Here is a 23,687-nt window from a genome sequence, read left to right on the forward strand (position 1 = left end):
CTGCGACGCGAACTCGATAAAGTAGAGACGCGGCCTTTTACGATAATATGATCTTTTTATTTTATATGATCGCCCGCGCGTCCTTCGATTATTCTAAATAAATTCGTTACGTCAAGCTCGCCGCTGCATAACACATATACATACACGCATACACGCACGTGCATATCATGCATACATGCGCTATCTCTCTTTCTAATATTATATATATATATATATATATATATATATATATACAATATTTTACAGAACAATAAAACTTTTATTGTCATGGCAAGGGATGGTGAGATGTGTGATGATTTTCTAAGTGATGCTAATATAGTAAGGGATATTCAATTTTTGGCACTTTTTGTTGTTTACCCCGATGCCATGTTCCGTTCGTTTTGACAGACGTCGCTGTTTCATTTTTAAAAGTGTCATTAACTTGGAAACTTTAATGATACGATTCGTGATTGAAAGCTTCAGACAACGGCGGAAGAAAACGACTCGAAAGCGAGACATTAAATGCAAATATTAGTAAAACGCGATTAGACAAAGCGGTCTTTACGATGAATCGACAGCATTGCAAATTGATTAATAACGTATAAGAGCCACTTGATATCAAATTTCTTTTAAGAGCATCTATAAAATATCCAAACGATCAAGATCTCGATATGTAGATTCTATTGGCACGTTTAATATCTCAAGTGGATTATAAAATTCATAAGGTTTGCGGAATCAAGTTCGCTTATCAGTCCGATAAAAAAAAAAAAAAAAAAAAAAAAAAAAAAAAAAAAGTTTCTGCGACCGGCTCTAAAAGTCAGGACTTCTGGGGGAAGGAAAGGCAAACCGGCTCCTAATTAAATGCACTGAGTTCCGGGTTAATTACTTCTGCGCGTGTCTCGACAAACTCAACGATGCATTACGATGCACATTCTCTCATCGCGTTCATCCCTCCATTGGGCGTTCTCGCGCACACGGAACATGGCAGTATCTCGAAATCTTAAGGATTCTTTGTGGAGCATGAATATGTTTGGAATGTTGTATTTTTTTCTTTTGCTGTTTCTGGTGAACGCGGGTAGAGAAAGTGATGATCGCGGAACAATATGCCCTTTCATTAATGAGACTGAAATGAAACAAACTTCGTTAATCTTTTCTCATTCGAAACTAACAACTCGAATATAATATTCTCTCTCATTCTTTCTTTTTTCGTACTATATATAATATCAGTCCCGCATGGAACTAAAAAGCTCGCCGTGAATTGACTCTTCAAGGCATGCCCGTCGCGAGGAAAACTCGGAACGTTGTAAGGTTTTCTAAAAACTATAACCACGATATTTTTCGAATAGAGTCGATCGCAGTGTATATTGGGGTTGTTCCGATTAGCACCATCGCTGTCCATAAACATTAACACATATCACATACACACATACGCAGAAGAAAATTTGCAATCATCCGTAACATCTTAACAAAATTTCGACATATTTGTTATTAAATCTTATGAAAAAATATTAATATTATTTAAAAAATACTATAAATAATAGAAATTTTTAGACAAATAATATCTAAAATAGGAAATCATATAAAGGAGAAAACATTAATTGTTCATTATTGTAAAAATTATTTCCTGATATTTTCCATACATTATCTAAATGTTTGCTGAATTTTTTTTCAAATATACGATTTATCATGCAAATGTTATAATTTTTCATGTTGCAATCAAACCGAGATTCTCTTATATTCCCTTAGATAAACACTCACACGCTCTTCGAAACACGCTAAAATCTCCCACGCACACATACATACATATTCTTTCTTTTATAACCGAGCTCGCCGGCGCGGTCCTTCGTCGTTACGTCGACGCGCGAAGCCGCTTGGTCTCCGAAAAATGTTTCAGAAATATGCACGGCGACACAGTTTTATAGAATAACTATGACTTGACACAGCATTCCCGACACGAGATTCTTCGATTTATATAGCGATCGCTCATGCGATATACGTAAATAGTTGCGGCTCGCGACACACGTGGCTTTGATCTCTCTTGTTCGTAGTTTGGAAACATGGAATGTTACAAAACATCAAAAAGGTTAATTAGTCGCGGGAGAAGGATCGAAGGACCGCGCCGTGGCAACCGATCCCGGCACGATTGTGCAGCTCGTTCGCGCGCAGCCTTCCCCTCGATTTCTTTCGATCTCTATTATTAATGATTATCGATTAAAATACGCAATAATTCCTAACATCACATGCTCTGTGGCTTAGAAAATATTTATAGCTGCGCTGAAAGGTCCTCGAACTCGCGTATCCGAATGTTAGTCGACTCGCAGACGTTAAGCGCATATAGAAGTATATTTTACATATGTGTGTGTGTGTGTATATGTATACTTTTACACAATAATTATTATTACTATCGTATTATATTAGATTTAGTAAGTATGTATAATTATGCGGTTACGTTACGATTGATTACAATTGAAGGAGAGCGGAGGATTTAGAGGGCGGAGGATTTATTCGAGAAGATCATACTGTATATACGAAGTGTTTCTCGTCTTCTTTTGTTTGACACACACGCTATTTCTCGCAATTATTAAGATCAAGCAACACACGACTGGATAGTAAAAACTAGCTTAGAAATGTATCGTAAACTGATTCTTTGGAGAATTTTGAAAGTATCGCAATTATTTTCGGAACTATTGTCCTTTTTCCATTATAATATTTAGGAGCGTTTACCGTATTCCTAATTCCCGCACATTACTATTTAATCGACGATTTTAATTCGCATGAATGCAAGAAGAATAACACTCACAAAGCTCATTTCAAGCATTTATCGGATATTATACCTCTCGCGAAAACGATCGTTTATCGATCGAAAGAACGATATATAGTGGTCATCGATCAAAGAAGAATACGCGCGTCAAACATTGTGAAAACTGATCCATATTTCGATATTCTTCTCGTTATTGTTTGTTAATTACGATTATAATCGCGTGCAATTATACAGCATCTTTTTTAGCAGTATGATTATGTTTTCAGCACTCAACTTGCAAAAAATGTGCTGAAACACTTTTTGTCTCGATGCGCGCGTGTAAGTACATATTCGATGTCACGTCGATATACTCGTCATTAGATGCATTAGAGGTAAAAAGGGATGTTGCGAAACGATTTATATAAAATGCATCGGATAGATCCGATCAAAGTATCCGGCAATATAATAATGTGACTGTCCGCATCCCTTTGTCTCTTTCTCTCAAATTATATTTTTGATTGCTTACCGAGAATTAAGTACATAACGCTGGATTATGAAAAAATATCTTGGGCTAGGTCGCGAAATCTACTTTATCCCACGTCATTGGAGATAAGTCGGACGACATCTTGAAATCGGAGTCTTCCATGTTAAAGAGATCAAAGGAGTATTGATTGCTACCTAAGAGTGGATCATAGATATCTGTAGCGGACGAGAGACTAATCGACGGTATGGTAGATTGATGGTTGGATGACAATGTTGTAGAAGTTGTGGGCGATTGCGGCATCAGGGAGTCTAACCAATCGGGATCGTCCATATCCATTGGCATGTCGCAATCCAACTGGACAAAGTCCATCGGATCCAATGTTTCCAAGTCCAATCCTAATTCCTGTGTAAAGAATAAGATATCAATTTGAATAATAGTACTATTTTCACTTTTGATAATTATATTACATATTATTTTAATTAATATGCCAAAACATAATTTTCTATTTTCAATATAATTTTTTCTTAAGAAGGAATGCTTACTTTGAGATCCAAATTCGTGTTATCTGAAGAAGTCACTTCTTGCGGTGGCTGAGGGTCCGGAGATGTTTGTTGCGTCGATTGAGGACTGAGCAACATGGTGGTATCCATCTCGGCCTCGTCAGTCAAGAGATCCGTATTGAAAGACGAAATCTCCTGCTGCTGTTGCTGCTGCAGTTGTTGCAACGCGTTGGGTAATTGAATAGAAAATGCCGTTAACGGTAACGGCGGCGGCGGTGGCGGTGCCGGTGTCGATGGACTCGGGCAACCGCTCTGGGATACCTCCATCGGTATCGGACTGATCGGACTGATCGGACTCATTGGACTGGCGGCCGTAAAGACCAACGACTGAGTTGGGCTGTCCGCCGGAGCGGTGAAGACCAGATTCTGCTGCAGCTGACGATTCGGTGTCGTAGGAGTAGCTGGATCTTGCGCGGCACTCGGCGGTAATTCGCCATTTTTTATGAGAATCTCCAATACATCGTCGACCACTTGACTCTTTATGTGACTTTTCTGAACTGGCTCAATTTTGACCTGTATAAATAAAATGCGCATCATTACAAAACTATACGTATATAAAACATTAGAAGACAAGTTATAAGCTATAACTTTATAATACAAATTATAATTATATACTATAATATCATAAAACTTATTCTATACATAACAAAGCCTTGAAATATTATTGATAGAAAATCATAATTATACTCACCTTCAGTAACTTAGCGGCTTCATCGTACTGCGGTGGCGGTGGCTTGATGTCATCAGAGGTAGTTGTTTGTTGCTGCTGTTGAGCTTGTGCCTGCGCCATGAGAGCACCGAGCAGCGAGCTATTCAGCTTGGTCGGCTTTGCCAGATTCAGAACGATTGCTGTAGGTATTTGAACAGTAGTGCTATTCTTGGACTGATTCTTCTTATTGTTGATCGCGGTTAAAGTCGCGGAATCGAGAATGGCGGTCGCATTGTTTGGCTGTGCCTGTAAAAAGGCCGCAAGACTCGCTTTCGCATTCAGTTGTTGGATCGTGGCTTGTTGTTGCGTTTGTTGCTGCGACTGTTGTTGGTTCTGCTGCTGTTGTTGTTGCTGCTGCTGCTGCTGTTGCAGATGTTGAAGCTGTTGCAAATGTAATTGTAACTGTTGCTGTTGCATCTTGTTCTGTAGGTGTTGCTGCAGGACCAGTTTCTCGGCGCGCACCGTAGCCGGCTGCGTCTGGCGGATCTGCTGGAGCTGTTGCTGCGACTTGTACAGTTCACGTTGTAACTCCTCTATCCGTCTCCTTTGCACCTTGATGATATCATCTCCTGAAACACGAACTGCGTCATAAAAACACCCACGTGTGTGCTGTCTCTCGAATCAACGACCTCGCTCGAAAGTCTCATCGTTTCTCATGCGCGCGCGCCAAAAATTTAAAGTGGCGTTCGATATAACAAAGAGGTATTGAGACGACGTTCTTTTACCTGGTGGGCTTGACGGATCATCGTGCTCGCTACTGTGAGGCGAGGCCGTTCGTGGACTATGCGGTTCGTCCTTCACGATACAATTCGGACTCTTGGCTTGAGAGCTGGACTCGTCTGTCGCCATCGGGCCAGGTGTGTCCATCAAGATGTGGCCCATATGCGTCATGTGCGGTCCGTTGGAGATCGAGTTGCTACTAGACGATTCCGTGAAGGGCTTTAATCGCTCGATCAATTGCGGTTTCGAGCCCGACACCGGCAAGTTTCGTCGTTTCAATTCCACCTTGAGATCGCTCACTGCGAATGCGATGCGCGAAATAATTTTCTGCTCCTTATGGCGAATTTTTCTCGTATTAGTACTGTGTTTGGTACCTTTCATATCCTCCAGCTTGCCCAGGGGCCTCAACGGAGGCTGCTCCGAAGGATTATTCGAGGAATTTGAAGAAGCTGGACTGGCAGCGTTCGCACTACTACCGCTCACGCTACCAGTATCACTTGCACCGCTACTTGTGAGCGATAGCGGCTTCTGCGCGGCCGGCAAGATAATCTGTGGATACTGAATAAAAAAAGATTCTTTAATTTTGTAGCTTCATCAACAGAATATTTGTTTTGCGTCAAAATGCTAATTTAATATATATTTGAAGACTTTGGTAACTATTGTAATAATTGAGATAAATGCAGAATTTTTTATTGCAAAAAATATTGACTGTTACAATGTACGCGCGCTGATACCTTGTGCTGCCACTCGAGCTGCCATTGAAGGAACAGCTGCTGCTGCTGCAGGAGCAACTCGTAACTGGTCTCACCGGGTTGCGTGGCGCCAAGACCGGAAGTGCTTGACGACACCGGCGTCTTCTGCGCGTTTGGGGGACCCTACAACAAAGAATCGAGTTGTGTTATAACCGTGAAGAAAATATAGAAACCCAACGCGCGTTTCGACCATTCGTTTCGCTTGATCGTCAAATGATCGGCGATGACTTACAAAACCCGACAAATAAACCCTGTCTTTGTGCATCTCGATTTACGTAACGCTACTCACGTTCCGTCAACAGATTCGAGATACTTTTTCTGACATCACCGTCTGGCGTTCTCGGTGCATCGCGAGGAGGAGAGGCGAAGGTAGGTGACGTAGCTCCGCTTCAGGCCGCGCCGAGTGATAAATGATACATCAAGATGTTTTTTGCGCCCTCATTTGCACGCCCATTCCCGGCTCTCTTTCACACCAGCCAAGCCGTATCTCGGGTGTTTTGGGGCATGGGCGACTCGGCCGCTCCGTTCGGTTCTGCTCGGGGGTCTATCGGGCCCGGGAAGAAGAAGCCGCGCGTATAGTCCGTTCTCGCCGCTCGCTCCTTGGCTTCCTCGCTCTTAGGTGCAATTAGCGCTCGAATTACTCAGAGCTAACGAGGTGGGTTCCGAAGTTCCCCCCCCCCTCTCTCTCTCTCTCTCTCTTCCTCTCTTGGAAGATCGCGAGAGTTAATCACCCGATACAATCTCCCTTCGAGGTTGCTCCTCCGGGCCCCGGTCTTTCCGCCGCGACGGTCCATTGGAGCCGAGATTCACGGAGCCGTGCTCCGTATTCGTTTTTACCTCGCTTTCTTCCTACTCGGCCACCTCCACCTCTCTCTTCTTCTTGCTCTCGAGCCGGTCCTTTTTGCTCGTCTCATCTTTTTGCCGTGCTTGTTGCCACGCCGAAATGCGGGCTCTCCGTTAGCCCGCACGTTGGCCGGGCACGGGAACTAGTTTGTAGTGCCACCCGGCGGTTCCGGGTACACGATAATTATCGCGCGCCTCTGTATATACACTTTGGCCGTGCCTCGGATCAAAGAAGATACTTTGCATCTCGCCCGTCGCGTTTTAGCCGTTTATCGTGACTGAGGAATCTCTGGTAACATTTTTTTTTTTGCCTCGAATTTTATGCCGAAAGGCAATTTAAGCTGAGAAATTTTTTTTTTGTATAATTATATTTATTTAAATTTTATTATATTTATTATATTTATAAAAACAATATTTTAATGGAAAGTTATATTTAATTATATTTGATTAGTGAATCTAATCTTCTTGTATTTCACTAGTAAATGCTGATCTTTATACCATGATTTTATCCATTAAATTAATTAGTAAATGAAAAAATAATTTTAGTACAAATATAAGATGTAGAAATTATTGTTTCTATTTTAATAATGTATTATAGATTACTGATTGTGTTAATATCTATATATAACATACAGATATATTACGAAAAAAGTATAGAAATTTTCGATTCATTTTCGAGTCAGACTTGCTATTTACATAACATGGATTATGTGAATCTCGGTGCTCTTCGAGAATACTCCTTAGTAACTTTCGCGATTCAATGGTTATTTCGAGGACATAATGCACTCCGTGTAATAAAATCGATATCTCCAGACGAGAACGAACAGTATCATTCTGCAGCTCTTGGCGATAAAAGAAAAAGAAAAAGAAAAGAAATGAGACGCGTAAACGTCTCGCGTATCGCTCTCGTTTGTGCAAGTCACATAGAATGACACGGTTGTTCTCGTCTCATCGAAATGTTGACACAATAAATTGAAAGCGAACTTACTTTATACTCGTGGAATTTGATCGTGCGGGTCTTGGGTTGACTCTTGGTCTTCGACTTCTTTCTGTTCTTGTCCTTTCCGGGGGCGTCGCTCCTTTGGCACGTAGTGACGGCCGCGGCGGCAATCGGGCTCGGCTGGGGCCGCGGGGTGATCGCCGCTGGCGGCGGCGCCGGGGGCGACGCTATCGAGATGTTGGACAGGGGGCTCAGACTGGACGTGGTTGAGCCAAGGGACATCGGACTCGGCGCCGGCGCCAATGGCAGGAGGGTTGTCGTCTGACTCGCCTATTAAAAAAGGGGACAGAGAGATCGTCCGGTAGTTTTTTTAAACTTCCATAATAAGATCCGTATTATAGATTGCTATCGAACGTAATTGTTGACAAGTTAAGTACGCACTGGAATTAGTACACGTCATCGCAATCAATCTTCGCTCGATTAACGATTTTATTGTCATCATTTAAATGTTTAGAAATCAATCTTGAAAAGATTTATCATTGCTGCTGCTCCAAATTTACCTGCGTAGACGTGTGCTGCTGAGTCTGCTGAATTTGTTGCTGTTGATTTTGCTGCTGCGTGCCTACAACGGTGTTGCAAAGCTCGGCGAAGGTCTGTATCGTCGATTCCGTGGACGTCTGCTGGAACACGGGGGACGTCGACGAGACAACAACGGCACCGCCGGTTGTGGGTATGCTGAGGGAAACTGTGACGATGCCCGCGGAAGCCGCGGCGGTTTCCAGGACGTCCGACGATCGCGACTCCAATTGCGGCGAGGGTGCGCCCTCCGAGCTCTGAGAGTCATCTTCGAAGGTAATGTAGTGGTCCGGATGCTGGGGCTTCGTCACTTGCCCCTCGCAGGTGGCCTTGAAGGGAATGTGACCCTCTGGGGAAGGAATTTAATCGATAAGAGATTGCAAAAACTTTGATGTAATTCTGAATATGACGTAATATAATATTACAAATCTATATGCTTATTTTATATTATATTGCATTTTTCTTATATCATAAGTAATCGTATCGTGCTATTTTATTTTAGTAAAGGCCATCGAGATAGGGATACCTTTGACTGCCCTCTCGATGGGCTCTTCAGTATGAAGGATATTCTTTTGGATGAGTTCGAGCGGTCCGGGTCGATGACTGAGCTGATCGTTGAGATGATCGGCTAACCTGGCCTTCTTCAGCATCCGCTGCCGCTCGGCCAGACTCGGATCCACGTGACCCACATCTTCGAGGATGTGCTGTCGGACGAGCTCGTCCCTACCTGGTCTCTGCTGGATCTTCGCCTTCAGCAGATCGCCTGTCTTTGCCCGCTCGAGCTGCTTCCGTTGCTCGTGAAACGCCGGTGGCGTTTTCAACGCTGCGTGTGCGAGAAAAAAAACATCCTTGTCTCTCATATCGTATTTTATTTGCTCTTTCCGACGCGATTAATTTTACGTATGGCATGTCGCGCTAGTACGTCTCATCGCAAACTTTTTTTTTTCGCGAATAACGGAATAATCAGCAATCGCAGAAGAGACTGATTCGAGGCTGTTATAACTTTTTTTCATTTCTGATTCTGGGTCGCAATTTTTACCGAGTAGATATCCTTAAAAAAAAAAAAAAAAAAAACAGATGCCCAATTTCTCGATGTCTCGTGCATGTTGCAAGCATCAATTTGATGATGACTCTCAAAATGCGTCCGCATGGCGCCATTTTCGTGTCAACATGACGCGTCCTCTTCTCCGCGCTCACATTCCCCAACGCCATTAAGTCGCCGAATAAATGATCCCCAAAGCATGTTTCCTACCGCTGTGTATTTCCGGACGCGGATGCTGCGGACGTTGTCGCGTTGCGCGGAATAAAAGTGCGTGTACGCATCATCTACGATCGCCTCGTCGCCAACAGTGTAGTAACGGATACGTGAAAATACACGAGCGCGTTCTGGTATTTTAATGTACCGCGTGCCCTAAGTTTACGTCTTTGACAGGGCACGCCGACGACTCTTTCCTCTCTTCTCGTTGCGGATTTTTTTTTAGCAACTTCGAGATTAATCGCGAATGCAATTCCCTTCCACGTCGTTGTCCCGCGAGAGATGCAACATTTCCTCCATTATTACTTTTCGACTCGTTACGGAAAATTTATGGTGCTCTTACGAGAATGCGAGAATAAATGAAAAAAAAGAGGGATTTCCGCGACTTGTCGCGTTACATGTTCCAAAATTGTACTGTAAATATACCGGATGTTTATAAACGATATATATATATGAATGTGCAGTACTTAAATATTTAGTGCGAGATTTCGGAAGCACCGAGACGTCCGACGTCCTTGCGACGCCTATTCTAATCTCACGCGAAGCGTCTGAGGGGCGTCGTTAATTTGCCGCAATAAACGTCGTCTTTCGCGGTTGGAGTGAGCTCAAGAAATAAAATACGAAATTGCGATCTCTCTGTCTACACGACGATTGACATCTCGGGAGCAAATCGTGTAGATCTATTTGCATTCGCTCGTTGCATACTCGTACGATACGTATGACGATGCGGATGTACTTGATGATACCATACGATACAAATCTGGCAAGCAAGCAATAAACTTTATAGATAAATTGATACAAACAGATTAATATCGTTGTAAACATATTAATATATAATTTTATTCAACTGGGTATTTATAGCTACTTAACGAGCAATCTTTTATGCGTTAAGGTTTTCGCCATATTTAATAGATATTTAATGTATATAGTTTATGAATAAAGCAAGTAATTTTTTTTTTTTTTTTTCATATTATTCACATGTAGTGTAATTTCATAGATTTAAAATAAAATAATATTGTTAAAGGTATTGTGAAGAAAGATAGAAAAAAATTATAATATTAAATTTCGTAAGCCATTGTTTCTCATTAAATTTTAAAAGTTATATGAAATTTTAAATAACATTGAAAATATTCAAATAAAATATAAAAATATAAATGACAGTAATGATTGTGCCAAATGATCGTGATAAATAAGAAACTTTCCTGGTATCGAAAAACTTTTCTCAGAAATGCGTATCGATTTCTGGAAGAAACTGGATTTATAACATAATTCCCCTGGTCCGGTTTCTGCGAAAGCGACTATTACCCTCGGACGCAGAAGCGACTTTAAAGCTTCAAGGGAGTTGCAAATGAATGAATTCCGCGCGGTATGGAAATGCATATACACGGATACGCGTAAAGGCGAACGAGGCCTATCAAAGTGCGTATTTTCATCAGCCCGGCACTATGGTATACGTATACCGGGCGCTATAAAACGCGCCGGCACGCACACGGTAACAAGAGCAATATTTTAGGGTGTGACCCAAATAATTACTGGATGCCGGTGCTCTCGTTCTGGTAAACATTTGGTATCCGTCGTAAATCTAGCGAGCAACTTAGAGACTGCCACTCCTTATATCGTTGATCGCTTCGGGGATTTCGGGTGCTAAAGACGACGAACGAGTCACGCGAGTAGGTTTTTACTTTTGCTTCTTCATTTACCCCGCTCCTCGCATGCCACGAGAATTTAGTTGATCTCACGATACGATAAAGAGGAACGATCGAATCGCTTATTGCGGAAAAGACACGCGTTACAAAGGAACGAGAGAACATTCTTGCAGCTGTCATTTTGTAGGAAAGTCAACTCTGTATTCTTCTTCTGGGATAGACCGATTTAATTATTACAAGATCAATTGACTCGATAGAGACCCAATTCGTTTCACTTCTCAAAAACTCACAAAAACCGATCGATAATTATCAATTCTTTTAATCGTCGCGAAGCAATTTATCACAATCTACAATTGTCCTAGATATATCAGAGCCTTACTTTTTATATATATAATTGCCGATGAAGGCTCGCGATAAATGACTCGTACGTGCATCGATCTATCCGAACGAAAATGTTTTTAAGAGCGCGGAGATGGGTCGGCAATGATGTTCGATAACGGGTCGTAACGACAGCTGCGCAGATCAGCAACCAGTATCGGCGAAGATTTAACAGCCTCGAGTCCGAGCACAATTTTCCGCGGGGCACACAAGAAGAGAAAAAGGGGAAAAAATATAAATGGCGTAATAAACAAACGGATCAACACTTACATGGCATGATGCCTTGCGCAACCAGCTGATTGATGGGTCGCCTCAGCATGAGCTTCACCTTCAACGCTGGAACAGAAAAAGCGAGCCGCCGGTCATAAAGTGCGTCTCCTTAGTTATGGGGAAGAAATTAGGGGCCGATTCGAAAGAGCGGCCCCCCCTCCATCTTCGCGAAACTTTTATTTGAACGAGTGCGTTGCACCTCGGGGCGAGACATGGGCATAGGCGGGGAGGCGATTCGCGAAATCCACCCGTGTCTCTCGACACGGCACCGCTCCAATTTCTGCGGGATTTCCGCCGAGGAGTCGCGACAGCCGCAAAATATCAAGCCGCGCGACGCGAGATGCTTCTATAAAAATCACGGAGATCAAAGTCGATCGTTCGCCCTAACCCGGCGTGGATTTTTTTCCTCTTGGGTTTTTTTTTTTCCTTACGCATACCGTACGCGTCTTTCTGATCCTTTTAAACAGCGACGATGGCTTTACGTTTTCACATTTTTCTAACAAGTTGATGCAATTAAAGGAAGACTTGCTTTCATTATTGCATTGGATTAATACATATTAAAACAATAATATAATCGATATAAAATATGAGTGAAATATGAATCTTTAGGATATCGTTGAAAAGCTGAAAAATTTACATAGATAAAATATATTATACGTGTGTGTTACCTTCTGATAAAATATATATTATTATCTCGGGTAACGACATTAATTTTTCTCTTATATATTTTAACGAAAAAATTCTAATTTCTAGTTGACAATCGGGCTATTATATTATTAATTTAACATTCCTATTAATATATCTGTATTTCCACTAATTGTAAATGTGGATACGAAAGGCCGCGAGGACGCATCAAGGATCGAAGGTCGAAGAGACGCGCGGGTATTTTGCCCGCGCAGGATCGGATACTCGAGTAACACAAAAGTAGAGAATTAACACACAAAGGGCTGGCGGTTATAAATACGCGTACGACGCGGGCCAGATTGCATAAATTGTCTGCGAAAGAGGAAGAACGAAAACACGGAGGCGCAATCTGAATTCAAAGCGGCCAATATCCTGGCGAAATGCCTGGCGCACTGCCTTTGAGCATAATGGCTAATCCGCGGTGAGATTCGCTACTTTATGCGCTGCTGCTGCTGGAATTAACAGAGTTCAGATTCCCCTCGAATCGTCAACAAACGTTACATTGGCAGTCCTCTCTCCATCTTTCACGTCTTTGAAAACAGTCACGATCCTCCACGATATTTGGCGAAAATTATAAAATGCTTATAAAATTGCATCCTGAATTTTATGTATATCGATCGCATATAAATCATATGTCGGCGATTAATAATTATTGGTCATAATAAATATTGCCATTGAACCAGCTGGTATCCTTCTTGCGAGAAGCGTGATTTAATTCGTCGCATAGTTTCAGTCAAGTTACAACTGCTTCGAGATTGAAATATGATTGCTGAGGCTTTCGGTAACATTGTATTTTGGCATTGTATAACACGAATTCGCGATGCTGCAAATGAGACAGAGTATATAATCTAGTGGAGCTAACATATATTTTTTCTCGCTCGCATAAGCAACGTATGACCGTCGAGAAAGACGAAATTATCATGGAATTCGTCGTTAACATCTGTCCTCAACGTTTCATAGTTTTTCATTCGCTATCTAAAGTGTATTTTATTTTAGCTCGCTGTTTTATTCCGTTTCGATGCTTGGGAACTATCTCCCGATATTAAAATTTTATTTTCCTGTATTTTTAATATTTAGAATTTTCATCTCTATGAAACGGCCAATGCTTCCTTTGCACAAACTTTAAAATATGCAATTGCACACAACACCACGCTTGTTCCAAGTATGATTTCCAGGATCGATAACGGGGATACCGATCTGGAATGCTCGGTTAAAAGATATAAAACTATCGCGATTAAGGAGCATCGATAACATTCTAGAACGTTCGCTTGCACCTTGTACCTGCGGTCATAATAATTCGTCCCTTCGAGCGAGATTTCGAATCGGCGTGTTCTGCGATTATCGCTCGAGTATCGTAATCGTAATAATTCGCGCTAATTGGCGATTCCATGCTGTCGAATTAAATTAGGTCGTTCGGTTGTACGAAACCGATGATAAGTTCGACTCAACTTTATCTGGTCTCTTAATAACACGACGACGCAGGTTTCAGCAACATGTCGTAATAATATTCGCTACTCTTTATGGACAATCGATTTTACCTCGCCGTGTTGCGATTATGACCGCGTTTTATGAGTTAGTATTAAAGTATTTGATGAAATAAAAACCTTAAAAAAAATATATATATATATATATTTATTTATTTAAATAAAAACATATGCAAGCGAAAAAATTTTAAACTTGTGTCAAATTTAAAAAAAATGCAGAAAAGCTCTGTAATTTTTTAAAAATTTGATAGACGTTTAAAAATTTTTGATTTGTATATATTTTTACATATTTCAAGGTTTTATTTCATCGAGCTCGAAAATGGAGAGAAATTTCAAATTTTATTCCATTTCCCAAGTTTTGATTTTAATTTCCGAACACGTAATCAAAGGACGATTAACGAGGATTCGAAGAGATTGAAAATCCTGTCTGGCGAGTGAAACAAAGCAGGATACGGCGGAGAGCTGAGCGGAAGCACCAGAGGGAGGATAACAGACGCGGAGAAGATAGATGCTAACGACCGGAGCGGCGCTGGCTACCGAGAGATACGCTGGACCAAACGCCGCGTCACGAGAGGCGACTCTCTCTCTCTCTCTCTCTCTCTTTCTTCTTCCCTCTCGAACTCTCGAGAGCCCGGCGCACGTGCATAGCTGCGCACGTGCATAGTTGTGCCGTGTAGCCGATGGCATGGCAGGTTACGACTTCGTGGTTCGCGTGGCTCGATCGCGCTTAACGCGCAATTCTCACCGTGTTTCGCATTTCTGGAAGCTTCCGGCGTTGTTTCGCCTCGCTAAACTTCTGTGCGGTAACGGCTAATTTCTTAACCCCGCAGGGTCGAGCATGTGCAAAATTATGTGCAAAATTCGGTTTCATGTTATAATTAATGACATATATCTGGAGAAGAGGGATGAACAGTAAACTCGAATAAATATATGTATTGTAAAAAAATTGACATATTTTTGTCTGAATTTTCAGATCTGGATTTCTGAAGGACATTTCAGACAATCTATCTTAATCATCAGAATCGTTATTCTAAAAGTCCATAGAAGATTATATATCTGAAAATTCAAGTGTCTGAAAATTCAGACTGTGTGTCTATAAAAACATTTCAAACATTTTGTCTGAGTATAACTCTAAAATAAATATTCCGCAATTTATGAATAAATTATACAAAATATTTAAAGTAATAAAATTGAATTTAATTACATTTATATATATATATATATATATATATATATATATATGTGTCATCCAACGGGAAAAGTAGTAAAATATTTTGAAATGAATAATATTATCCCTCTCGTTTCATATTTTTCTTCGTGAAATATGTGAGACAAACTTCGTTCAAAGTATTTGAAGTATTTTTTGAAGGATAATATTTTGAAATCGATCTGTTTTCTTTTTTAAATTATAATATTTTCATCAATCTAACGCAGCATCTATGCGTGTAAGAATACACGCAAGTGATAAAAACTCATCGCGATACATTGGCCGAGCCATCTATCATATTTCAGTGTTTCCAAATATTTACACAGTCAACACGATAAATCTCACGTCTTTTACGATTGCAATAAAACTAACAACTGCGTAACATCGTATTACGGTTATCACTTTTCGCTCGTATGCATTTCACCGATCTGCGAGACGTACCATGTATCCCCGCTCTTACGCGAGCGCTTCGCGTGCCACGCGAATGTCTCGAGGTTTGTATATTTCGAACTAAATTCATTACCGGACTCTCCCACGCATTGGCTCGCGGACTCGTGTTAATTGCTATAAATTTCTGGACGCGGGGAGAGCTATGGGAACCAGACACGCGCGGCTCCCGCAAGTATTCGCGACATTCGTAGAATGCAGATTTACGCGGTGCATTCCTGAGAGGCGATTATCCTCGACGCGCAATTCGAGTACACCCTTTGCCACTTACGAATCGCCGTGCTAATTTAACGGGTGGCTAATAATCGTAGAAATAATTACATGTAGAGAAATTGGATAAGATCGATGTTTTGTGATAAATAATGAATGTAGATGATGCAAAACTCAATAAAAGCTTTTTTTCTTTGCCGAGACGAAAGATAAAGTTATCGAAATATTATATGGTAGACGCAAGTCGCGGCTGCGATCGATATTCGATTATTTAGATCCACGAATGTACCTATAAATGCCATCGAAAGTTGTCGTTGGTCTTACCATCGTCTCGCTAACACGTTCCTTACGACGACGCTTGCTTTACGACGATCGGCGAATAAATCAACGGGGACTGGAATCTTAAGCGCGACGTTAAAGAATTCCGGAAGACACCAGATTCCATCGGCAATCCCATAAATATTAGAGCCTTGATGAATTCGTTTCTACCGCTACTGTTTTGACCCCAATTTTCAGCCTCATCCTTAAAACCAATTCGACAAATTGCCATCGCGTTCCACCATCTTGTTCATCGACATCCTCTCCGCGTGCCTCGACTGTGTCGTAAGAAACGCGCATAAAACGCGACGCTAACGCATACGTTTATCGCGATGCATTTACCGGAGGCCCCTCTATAATCGGAAGATATTGCGCTCCGGCGTTAATAGAACAATTTACAGCGCCTAAGCAGGGATGACTATCATCGGATCGATACGTACCGTACGTACACGTTCATGAATATTCGGGAGTATACGTCATGCTTCGGATACGGTAAATCGTGACGCGTTTATTGGAAAGACCTCCACGACCGCAAGATATTGCATCTTAATAGGATGACAACTCTTGTAACGTGCAGATAGAAATTATCCTCCGGACGGTATTGGGTGCAAAGGTCTATGCGAATGCTGAAAGCTTTCGCAATACGCGTACATACGGTGCTGTAAACGTCAAGCAATCATGAATTGTCATGGCAATTTTGAACTCTTACACTCGAATAAGTTTAGTGTTTATCGTTTACCGAGACACGGTACTCTCCCCAAATGATTTCATAATCCACGCACAACGGGAATGTCAATGACGTAACTCGGCACGAAAAATTCTAAGGCACGTATATATATATATATATATATATATATATATTTATTTTTTAGGATGACACAAGAGATAACATCGTCAGATAGGATCATGCGTTTTCAGAGACACCGAGTAGATGGATAGAAGTCGGGCATTCACGAAATAGAGAAGCGGACTACGTAAGCCCGCATAAGACACGTTTACGTGTCAGGCGGGGGTGATCCAATAATACGGCAGCTTTGGGTATAAATAAAGCCTGCGAGCCCGGAGATTGCGAGAGAAGTTGTCTCGTCGTCTTCTCTTCTCTCCTCTGTCACCCTCCCGGTCCTCTCCTTCCTCGCGCAATCGCTTATCTCTCTTGTCCACCGCTTTACGGTCTTCGATCTTCTAATTCCACTCGTGTCTTCGCGCTTTATCGCGCGCGATGCCTATTTCTTTTCCTCCCGTCTTCCTCTTAGACAAGGCGAAATGTGACATTTTTTTTTTTTCAAAATAGAAACTGAAAGCCCTCCCCCTCGCTCCTGTTCCTCCACGCCTACGTGATTTTCGGGAGATGAAGCGGCGTAAACACATGTCTCCGATGATCGCCCCATGGAATATTCCATTCCCCAAATAACAGTCCCCTTAATCAACACGATTGCGAAACTCTGGATGGGGACATTGTAATTTTTCTGCCAAACTATTTTCATCTTCCGTTATTCCCTCACGGACCAAGCTATCTTCTGTGGAAACTCGCCTGATTTTAGGAAAATATAATTTACGCACATTGTCATTTTCTAAATTAATGTCATAAGCGCGCGATGTAATAAAATCTTCAATGATTTATCATTTGTCGTACAATGGACAAATATAAGATTTCGTTTAAATTTTTACTGGCTGACACATTGATGGCCGATTCGCCAGTCGCGGGAATACTAATTGGAATTGGCCGATGAATTTATCGCGCGACCATTTGAATTTTTCAGAGTGGCGCGTTTCCCGCTATTGTCTTCCCCACGCACAATTGGACGAAGAGTGCACGGCCTGTGCATTTACGTCAAAGCGCGGGGATGGACTGCGAAGGTACAATCGTGAATATCGTTGCGACGAATGTACGCGATGGCGTCCGTTTGACGTTCTCGTCGTAATTCACATTCCGTTCATTGTCCCATATTTATATTTAATTGACATTCCCGTGCGTTATTTCCTATTCGCGTATGGATACATGGATGTCATAAATTTACAAAAGATCACATTAACGCTTTTATATTCGTATTTTAAATTCGACTAATCCTCTAAGAATTATACAAATAATAATGACAGAAAGATGAAGAATATTTCCTTTGAATAAAAATAAAAATATATATCAAATAATTATAAATTAAATACAGGAAAAAATTAAAATATATTAGGTAAAAGAGAATAATGATAAAAAGAAATGGACAAAACATAAAGAAAAATGCAGATTATATTTAATATTATATTTATATAATATTATATTGTTATCATATATTTGTTCGCCGGAATAAACATTATTTCAATTAATTAATTAATTAATAATATTGATTCGTTTTAGAATCTGGTAGTAAAAAAAAAAAAATATATATATATATATATACGATAAGCAAACTAAAATAAATGTAAAATTATACCGCCATCGGCAAATTACATGCGATCCGAACGCGCAGAGATTCGCGTATCTTCTCGATCGCGAGGCGCATAAGAGGCTCGTACAGCTTTCATATTAATCATCTTACTAGTTAATTCGCTAATAGGATAATTATCGGTGTGGTGGAGAATACCCGACGCGATTTACTTGATTCTCATGTCGGTGCCAGAGCGCCTACATGTTCCTCCAGCTGTTCCGGTCGCGGCCATGGATCGTTTGGCGACGCGCGCGGTAGCCGGGAGGAACGCCGTTTAATGCGTCGATCGTACGATACGCATACAAGCATATACCATACGTGCGCGCACACGCGCGTACTTATAAGTGACTTATAGAGCTCGCTCGCGCCCGATCCGTGTATATTATAGAGTTCTATGTAAGCTTAACACGGCTTCAGCACGCTCCGCCTATCGGATACGCCTTCTAATTGATGTGCGCGCTTGTCTTTCGTAATGTCTTCCCCCCCCCCCCCCCTCGAAGCGATAGAGAAGCGTGAATTTACATTTTTCCCCTGTGTTTACGAGAGATCGTTGCGTACCGAGTTAGTTGCGTATCGTATCTTGAATCTTCTGCGCACTTAACGATCAATTTATACGCACTAATGCATCGATTAGAGTAAATAATAACTTTATCGATCATCGCTATTCAATATCTATGTATTTTACGCGGTCAAATGTATGCCTTTCGTTAACAAATATATAGGATATATCAATATTTTTATTCTTGTAGCTGGAAATAATAACAGTAAAATTTTTAATTATAAATTTTTTTAAATAAGTATCGCGCTATAAATTTTCTTCAAACTCTGCTCTCTCTCTCTCTCTCTCTCTCTCTTTATACTGTTATATATAATATATATTTCATATTTATTAAATCGCTGAGAATTATCCTAGAATAATAATCTTAAAGTGTATAATAAATTCAATTTGATATATAGCTTTAGGTGTCAGATGATTATACGATTCTTTGACTTATCGTACTTTAACTTCGTACCCGGCATTTAACGCTAATATAGGTCTCCGGATCGTGCGCGATCATCGCGTGCGATGGACGTGGAAAGAATTTGGAGTCGAGCAGCTAGAGAGGATCGATCCAGCCGACATCTCCCGTATCTGCACCATTTACTATGTCGTTCCGAGAGGGATAGAAAGAAAGAGAGAGAGAGAGAGAGAGAGAGAGAGAGAGAGAGAGACGACATCGAGTCGACCGTCTGGCGCTCGTAAATTCTGTCCGAAATTCTTAAATATCACGATTCCCTCTCTATTTTTCCTCGCTCTCCTCCCCGTCCTCTCGAGGAGGAACCAGTATTTTTAATCGCGCGCGCGCGAACGCGCTCCACCTTCCACGACCCACGCACGAGAACGTTGCACCGCACGCACGCACGCACGCACGCACGCACGCACGCACGCACGGAGTACGCAAAGCGAGGAGGACTCTCAGGACGAGAGGAGCGCGTGTGGCATGCGCGCGCGGTTTCCTCCTATAAAAACGGGGTTAACAACTCCGAAATCTATTTATTTAACGGGATAAATCACCGGGAGCTTTACGACGGTGCGTATATTACGCAAATCGGAGCGTTATATCAATCGGCGGAGCAAGTTTGCCTCTCTTTTGCCCTTTTTCCATTTCCGTTTCTTCCCGCAAAAACTTTTTCTTCTGCCTTCATCCACGACCGGTCGTTTTTCTCGATCGTCGTTCCCTTTTTGGCTTTCTCTTTTCTTTCCTTCTTTTTTTTTTTTTTTTTTGACACATTAGACACATAAAGATTTGTCGAGAGAAAAAGTTATATATGTATTTTTGTATATAAACTAATATTATATTGTCTTGCAAAAGTGATGTAAGTCCATTTTGGTATATTTTGTTAAAATCGATGCAACGCATATGACTTTAGACGAATTAAAAATTGTGACAATCTAATATATTTTACAGATTGAGATATTCTCAGCACGAGTGCACTCTCATCGTGTAATCTATTTTTCAGTCCTTCACCCTCTTCTCAAACTTTTTATTCTCCTTTCTTGATATCGTTTTTTTTTTCTTTTCTTTTGACAAATCGTCTCTTCGCGCAAGATGACGACGACGTCTGGTTTGCGATACGAGCAACTGGAGATGAGAATGTTTTCGGCACACACGAGGTGCCGAATGGACGTCTGGCACGTTACATCTTACTCAAAACTTGTAAACTTCATCGTTACTTTCGATATTTTCACAATTCTCATTCACGTCGCACGTTTAAATGTTATATACAAGGTGTGTCCGAGATGCATATTTCTTCGAGTGATCGTAAATGACACCGGAACGATAAGGCAAAATAAATATTGTTTATCAACGAGTTTTTTTTTCTCGTACTTTCAAATTACGATAATTTCTTCATAATTAACCGAGAGACTTTTGAATAATATTAATTTCGCGAATACGAGTGTTGGCCCTGCGATTACATAACTGCGTATTTAGATTCCCGTGATAAATCGGTCGAAGAAATCGCACGACTATCTTTGATACATGTGTCAACGCGTAATTACTACGCGTGTAAGCCGGCTGACAATACGAATACTCGATCTCGAAAGTCTTAGCATTGTCTCTCAAATGTTCGCCGGTCGTACATTTCGACTATCGTGCCGGTAAATCAACGTGTTTTTGCGCGATAAACACCTGCCGCCGACTGGACGCGACAGACGCGGCTTCTTACGGCGAAAGTCGGCCTCGGGGTATATTAATTAGCAATTGCGCGAGAAATGAATCGTGGACGTGCACGCTACTTCGTATCACGTCGCCAACTCACTCGCGGCTTTTTGTCCCGCGAGCGATTTCGCAAGGTCTATTACAGGAACAAGCGCGCGCGCGCGAAGCCGACCGATCGGGAGAGTCAATCGCGCGCAATCCTCATTATCCCTTAAAAGGCGGGATAACCATAAATAACGGGGTGTTACGTCTGAAAATATCTGCGGAAAATAAAGTCGCGAATATTAGAGGACGTAATAAGGAGAAAAGTATCTGGCTTTCGAAAGCATTTTATAATCGCGCGAGCTTCTCTCTCCGGATGCGTATAAAAATTTTTAAAAATTGTGAGGCGAATGAAAAGGCGTGTGGAAAAATTTCAAAAATTAAAAAATTCTAAAATCCCACTGTCGCGCGGTTCGGCATTCTTGATAACCAGCCTTCGCTAATCATCGTCCGCGCAGCCTTTCGTCGGAGTTGTCGAGAAGGCGACGCGCGCGCGTGCATCCACACCCACATATCCGCGCCTATTGTTTCACGTTGCTCGCTGAATGCTGTGCGTGGAGCTCTCTCGCTCGCCCCTCTAGGTGAAACTGTTTCCTGTGTCGCAAGCCACATCTCTCATTCCTGAAGGGTCTCTCTTGCCAGTTACTCTCTCTTTCTCGACTTCCCCTCGCGGCTCCTTCGCTCGTGCTCGCGCCGTCCTCTTTCTCTTACGACGTAGTAATATATCTGGTCCGCGTGGGCGGCCCACGTGGGCTTGACAGCTAAGCCCACGGGAAACTGGTTACACCCACAACCACGCTCCAACTTTACGCCGCGACAGAGAAGAGGCACACGCCAGGTAGGTACACACTTTGCCCGGGCACTTGGTCGGCACACCGGCTGACCGGATGACTTTTGGCTAACACGGAAGCGGACGTGCGGCGTCCCTCTGATAATAAGCGTGTCGGTTCTTGTCAACCGATTCGTCAGCGATTTCTAAATGTTTAGAAATATATGGAGATATATAGGGCAAGGTGGAAAATGGTACGGTTCTGATATTTTCTTCGATTAATACGCGACGACAGCTTTTTCATATTTTTATTAAATTTTCAAAACAATGATTAAATTGTTTGTCTATTGATACAGCGGGGTTTGTTCGACCCCAATAAATAATGGCATTATAATTTATGTTAATGGGCTGGTAAAGCAACGTCAAGTCTATTCTTACCATCTCTCTTCATAATGAATAGAAAAGATTGCCGCACACGAATTCATGAAATATATCAAAAAATATCTTTTTCTGATGTTACAAATAATTCTTTAATTTTAGAATGCTTCGCAATTTACAGATTAAATATTCGCGAAATCTCTTAAAAATCAGATTCACTCCACAATATCGTTTATGACGAATTGCCAGCGAATTTTTAATATTTCGCATTTATTTGGATTAAAAACACGAGGATCGAACGAAAGCGCGTTTGTCTTCGTGTCATTTCCCATGAAAAAGTAGTAGATCCTTGATGAAAAAGAGACAAAGAGAGAAAGAGGGAGAGAGAGAGAGAGAGAGAGAGAGAGAGAGAACGGAGACCTCGTTTCCGCGGAAAGCCAGAAAAACGGCGTCGAGAGCGGGCTGGCTCGTCTAGCGTGTCTAATAAACACGAGTGCGTCTCTTCTTTCCTCCGCTCATAGTGCAACGCGAGCGTGCGTGCGTGCGGTTACGCGCACGCTTCTCGCGGACAATTAATTTACCTCGCGGGGCGATCTAAAGTCGCGCTCTCGTACAGGTTCACTCGCGGACGTACGGACGGATGGACGCGAATCGTTCCAGAAATGGAGTTGGTTTCGCCGCTTGAGATACGATCGTATACGTGTACGCGAGTACGCACATATCTCGTACGGCGGGGCCGTACGCGGAGAAAAACGCCATAACTTCGCATCGTATATGGCGGCAATGCACAGGTGCGTGCCACCGTGAGTACACCCCGCTCCCCCTTCCCCACCTCCCACCCTCCACGGCATCGTCGTTACCACCCTTTCCCTCCTCTCGTCTCCCTTCGTCCCTCGATCGGACGTGCGTGCAGAATGCCAATTGTTTCTCCGCCTCTCTCTCTCTCTCTCTCTCTCTCTCTCTCTCTCTCTCTCTCTCTCTCTCTCTCTCTTTCTCTTTTTCTCGCGATATCAAACACGCTTGTTCTCTCCGATTCGCGCCATCCTCGCCATCGCTTCGGCTCGCTCTCTCCTCCTTCTCGCGCATCTCCGCGATGATTCTGTCGCTTTCTCCCTCATTCCTCCCCCTTCCGTTCGTTGGAAACTCGATTGCGATACCTCGCGGATTTGTCGGT

General features: G+C 42.0%; 1 protein-coding gene across 7 annotated transcripts in view; it reads right to left on the bottom strand.

The window, feature by feature from the left end:
- Positions 1-205: 205 nt before the first annotated feature.
- The window catches only part of LOC138939197 (myocardin-related transcription factor A), a 180,030-nt gene continuing 156,548 nt past the window's right edge, over positions 206-23,687 (bottom strand). For 6 of the 7 annotated variants that reach the window (XM_070306810.1, XM_070306809.1, XM_070306805.1 and 3 more), the window contains 10 exons: positions 11,853-11,918; positions 8,830-9,126; positions 8,288-8,652; positions 7,776-8,057; positions 5,927-6,067; positions 5,567-5,750; positions 5,198-5,491; positions 4,455-5,053; positions 3,746-4,276; positions 206-3,605 (listed from right to left, as the gene is read on the bottom strand). In XM_070306810.1, the coding sequence (XP_070162911.1) occupies positions 3,291-3,605; positions 3,746-4,276; positions 4,455-5,053; positions 5,198-5,491; positions 5,567-5,750; positions 5,927-6,067; positions 7,776-8,057; positions 8,288-8,652; positions 8,830-9,126; positions 11,853-11,918 (3,074 nt within the window). In that variant the 3' untranslated portion in view covers positions 206-3,290. The remainder of the gene's footprint in view (positions 3,606-3,745; positions 4,277-4,454; positions 5,054-5,197; positions 5,492-5,566; positions 5,751-5,926; positions 6,068-7,775; positions 8,058-8,287; positions 8,653-8,829; positions 9,127-11,852; positions 11,919-23,687) is intronic. The other variant, XM_070306806.1, reaches the window with a different exon arrangement.

Source organism: Polyergus mexicanus, unplaced genomic scaffold, assembly GCF_030449975.1.
Source record: "Polyergus mexicanus isolate NDT 795.1 unplaced genomic scaffold, iyPolMexi1.0 SCAF_14, whole genome shotgun sequence".
Lineage (NCBI taxonomy): Eukaryota > Metazoa > Arthropoda > Insecta > Hymenoptera > Formicidae > Polyergus > Polyergus mexicanus.